Source organism: Hibiscus syriacus, unplaced genomic scaffold, assembly GCF_006381635.1.
Source record: "Hibiscus syriacus cultivar Baekdansim isolate YM2019G1 unplaced genomic scaffold, ASM638163v2 tig00010533_pilon, whole genome shotgun sequence".
NCBI classification, from domain to species: Eukaryota; Viridiplantae; Streptophyta; class Magnoliopsida; order Malvales; family Malvaceae; genus Hibiscus; species Hibiscus syriacus.
This window is the reverse complement of record NW_024062223.1, coordinates 1,781,212-1,786,214: the sequence shown is the minus strand read 5'-3', so window position 1 is coordinate 1,786,214 and position 5,003 is coordinate 1,781,212. Positions and strand designations below refer to the sequence as shown.

General features: G+C 35.1%; 1 protein-coding gene across 1 annotated transcript; it reads left to right on the top strand.

The window, feature by feature from the left end:
- Nucleotides 1–1,200: 1,200 nt before the first annotated feature.
- On the top strand, nt 1,201–2,914 carry LOC120204225 (cytochrome P450 77A4-like). Its single transcript, XM_039204343.1, has one exon. The coding sequence runs from the start codon at nt 1,255–1,257 to the stop codon at nt 2,770–2,772; it is 1,518 nt and encodes a 505-aa protein (XP_039060274.1). The 5' UTR covers nt 1,201–1,254; the 3' UTR covers nt 2,773–2,914.
- Nucleotides 2,915–5,003: the final 2,089 nt, after the last annotated feature.

Sequence of the window (5,003 nt, the reverse complement as noted above, 5' to 3'; positions counted from 1 at the left end):
TATCTTTTTTTATTAATATGGGACAAATACAATATAATATTTGTTCATAGATAACCCTCTGTCATTTGACATTGAACTCTCCCACCCTTAATATTCCTGGTGCTCGAACCCATAATCTAAAAGAATAATAATAATTCTTTTATCACCGACATCGTTTTGTTCATGTTAATTTATTAATTTGATTTAAAAAAGTCAAAGGGTGTTGATGTAAAACTATAATATAGTATAATATCAACGTCTGAAAATTAAAAATAATTATATAAAATCTAAAAAATAAAAAAATATATAATATAAAATTTGGAATGATGTGACATAAAATCAAGGTGGTGGTTCTATCCCTTGAACATAATCTAAAAGACGTGACAAATATATATTTTTTCTAATAAAGACATTAAAGAAGTTAACCCTTTAACGTATGTGCATAATGTAGGTAAGCAGCTCCTGCTGACATTAACTCCTGGTTACCCTTTTAGGTTCACCTCATCAATTGGACATCCACCAATAATTCACACATTCATCCCACACCTAATCATTAATTTCAGCAAACATCAATTACAGTTATTTATTTCAATGAATTAATAAAATACAGTCATACTAAACTAAATTAAATGATATATACATTCAAGGTTTAATAGCTAATTTCCCCCTATACTTTAACTTAATTCCCAGTTTGGTCCATATAATTTATGTTTTCTCTAATTGTCTTTTCTTAAAATATTATCACCCTTTTAATTTGGACAAAGAGTTGTTGACGAAAGATCGGAAGTAAGGTTCAACTCAACTTCTGCTTCTCGATTTGGAAGAAGAGAAAACCCGAGAGAGGTGCCTAACAAGTAACTCATCGTTATTGACAACCTGGTTCGAGGTGCTCGCCGGTCGGAATCACGTCACGGAACAATGCTTTGGAAGAAATACATGTGGGTGCCTAACAAGTAACTAACTAAATCGGCGCCTGCAATTTGATAAACTAAATGGCCCAGCAATTAGCATACATACATATGCTGGCATGGCCACTGATCCAAGAAATTAGCTGTAAAACAATATGTACTTGGCATTAAATCCTAGTGACCCCAAACACCGTTGACAGTTGATATTTTTGTTCACATCCGGTAAGTGTATGTAGATGAAAGAAATTAATGTACTGGTGGATCCAATTCATTTAATTCTCACTCTCTCTTCTTGTTCTATAAAATCTACCACCAAATTTTCATTCCCGTGCTGCAAACTACCTCCGATTTCCTTGTGAAGAAAAAAATGGAGTTCATGGACGTTTTCGTCGTTGGTTTGGCACTTATTTTAATCCGTCTGTGGTGGCGGCGTTGGTCGGTCACTGGTTGCAAACGTAAGAACCTTCCCCCCGGACCGCCTGGTTGGCCGTTAGTTGGAAATTTGATTCAGATCATCCTTCAACGTCGACATTACGTCTTCATAGTCGGCGAGTTACGTAAATTGTACGGATCGATCTTCACCTTGCAAATGGGGCAACGTACCATGGTGATCGTTACGGATTCCAAACTCATCCATGAAGCCCTGGTTCAGAAAGGCCCTGCTTTCGCTTCCCGACCACCGGACTCGCCGATTCGGCTCGTGTTTAGTGTCGGTAAATGTGCTATCAACTCCGCCGAGTACGGACCTCTATGGCGAACCCTACGGAAGAATATGGTCACCGAGCTGATTACCCCTACGAGAGTGAAGCAATGCGGTTGGATCCGAAAATGGGCGATTGAAAACCACATGGAGAGGATCAAAAGCGAGTGTTTTGAGAAAGGGTTCGTTGAGGTAATGAGCAATTGCAGGCTCACTATATGTAGCATCTTAATTTGTTTATGCTTTGGTGCAAAGGTCTCCGAGGAACGTATCAAGAAAATCGAGAGCATACTCAAAGATGTAATGCTTGTAACCTCGCCGCAGCTACCGGATTTCTTGCCGATCCTTACGCCGTTGTTTCGACGGCAAATGAAAGAAGCTAAAGCATTGAGAAAGAGGCAAATTGAGTGCTTGGCTCCTTTGATAAATAACCGAAGAGCTTTCGTCGAGAAAGGCGAAAACCCTAACCAAGAAATGGTGAGTCCGATCGGTGCAGCCTATATCGACTCACTCTTCGGACTTGAGCCAGCAACCCGAGGTCCATTGGGGGAAGAAGAGTACGTTACTCTATGTTCTGAGGTGATCAGTGCCGGTACCGATACGAGTACGACAACTGTTGAATGGGCAATGCTTAACTTGGTAATGTACCAAGACATCCAAGAGAAACTTTACCAAGAGATTGTGGACTGTGTAGGGAAAGATGGAGATATCAAAGAAGAAGACATAGAGAAAATGCCTTATCTTGAAGCCGTCGTCAAAGAAACGCTCCGGCGACATCCTCCGGGGCATTTCTTACTATCTCATGCAGTTATAAAAGACACCGAGCTAGGTGGCTACACAATTCCAGCAGGGGTTCACGTTGAGTTCTACACAGCATGGATTACCGAGAATCCGGATATATGGTCGGATCCAGGTAAGTTCCGACCCGAGAGGTTCTTGCAGGGTGACGGGGTCGGCGTGGACGTCACCGGGACTCGCGCGGTGAAGATGGTGCCGTTCGGAGCAGGGAGACGGATTTGCCCGGCTTGGAATCTAGGGATTTTGCACATCAATCTGTTGATAGCAAAGATGGTTCAAGCTTTTAAGTGGATTCCGGTTCCGGATGCTCCACCCGATTTAACCGAGACTTATTCTTTCACTGTTGTGATGAAGAACCCTCTCAAGGCTGTGATATTGCCTCGGTAAGAATTAAAATTGAAACCCTAATTAGACTATATATATATATATATATATATATATACTTTACATATTTTACTTCAATAATACATTTGGCATGTTTTGTTTCTTTGTTTGAGTGCTTAATTATGTATTTCAAGCATTTAATTTATAATTGTTTTTTTATATTATCTATTAAATTTTGGTATTTGATTTTCTTAAGTTGAAGAACATGAATTCGAGTATATTTACCTTTTTTTTTTTTTTTTGCTAACAAAGTGTAAGATACATTAAATTCTATTATTTCTAAAAACTTTTCACCCTTTTCTTGTGACAATGAATTCAATATAATCGAATTATAAATACAACTATTGAAGCTATAGCTGTAAATGGGTCACCAGATCATTGAAGTGTATCGGAGACTATTGAGTTTTGGTTACAATTTACATTGTATTAATGGCAAAGGGCAGGTGAAGGTTAATAAAATGCCAGCCTTGGGGCATAGGTAACATTCAAAGCTAGGACATAAAGTAGGTGAAGCAACTAAAATAAGGGAAGTTGTGGAGCAAAGTCTAAAAGCAAATACTTTCTCATCAATATTTCACAAGTGGAATTCTTATACATATGACCAGACATATTCAATTGTCCTCTCATCTTTCACATGCATATGCTTTATATTTATGTTCAAATATTAAGTAAATAATAAATGTTATAATAAATTTATATTTTTGAATTATCTCAATATAAATCTATATAATAAATGAAGATTTAAATTTGGGTCTTAGTTTCGGGTATCAGTCATTGTTGAAGCCCAACAATCGAAGGTTCCTTTCTTTGTCAGCCAGTGTCTTGCATTTTTCATTCAGATGACCGTGCTCTACACGAAGTGTTCGACCTCATCCCCTTTCTCACCACCGATCACTCGACCATTATGCAAATCGGCTACTCCTGAAAGTTTTGAGCATGTTCTGCTCTCTTGCTTGATTCCGACAATTACACGAAATAAACTTAATTGGTTGGTATTTATGGTTCACTCCTTTTAATGAATCAATAGTCACAATTGATGAAATGGTGTTTCTCTATGAAAGTAATGAAAAATAAGATATAAATAAATAAATAAATAAATATTATTTTTTATTTAAAATTTATGATTAAATAAAATTTAAAAAAAATATTAATAACAGATAACAACGATTACTATTTATATGATAATTTTTTATTTGTTATTAAATATGCTGACATGAAAACACTTGATTAGTTTAATTTTATTTAAAAAAAATAAATTTTAAGAAAAATATAGACTTATGCAATTGATTTCTTGATGATCAAGATTCAAATATATCATTGAGTGAAGATAATTTAGCTCATATTTAAACATGTACGATCAAATAAAATTTTAAAATTTGATTATAATTTTTTTAAATAATGATTCAGTTTAGATATAATCATAATTTTAGGGACTTGTTTAACTATAAACTTTTAAATAATGATTCAATGCAGAAAATGTATATTATTTTATTTACATCATCGTGTTGTTTGAAATTTAGCAGTTTTATAATATAAATAAAATTAAAATTTAATATTATAATTAAAAATAATAAAAATTTTAATAATATAAATAATATATATATATATATATAAGCCGGTGTCAAATATATAAGGGTAAACTACATTAGATGTTAGCGAATTTTAGGTATTGTAACGTTCATACCATTGAACTTTTAGTTTTCTCAATTGCATCACTCAATTTTGATTTTTATTTCAATTATACCACTTAAATGTTAAATCGTTAATGATATAATGATGTAGCTGATGGCTGTTGACATGGCTAATGGCAGTCGAAATAGACACCTCACCAAAGTGATGTCGTTTTGATTTTGTTGTGAATAACTTAACAGTCCAATGGTATAAATTGAAACGAAAATCAAAATTTAGTGTTGACAAAATTAAAAGTTCAATAGTATAAACGTTAAAATGCCTAACGTTTGATGGCATCTGATGTAGTTTACCCAATATATAATCACGATGGCCAGAAACCTCCGGCGTTACCCTCACTAAATAATATAGATAACATAAAAACCCAGCAATGATGTTACGCTGCCGTTTCACTTGAAATCGAGTGCACCAGATCGCACGTAGCCGCCTATGTATACGACGCCGTTCTGGTGAAAAATAAAAATGTTAAAAAAGATAATATAAACGACTCCGACGAACGGGAAAGAATAGGCAAAGAACAGTGTGTGAAGGGCAGAGCTGGGTGC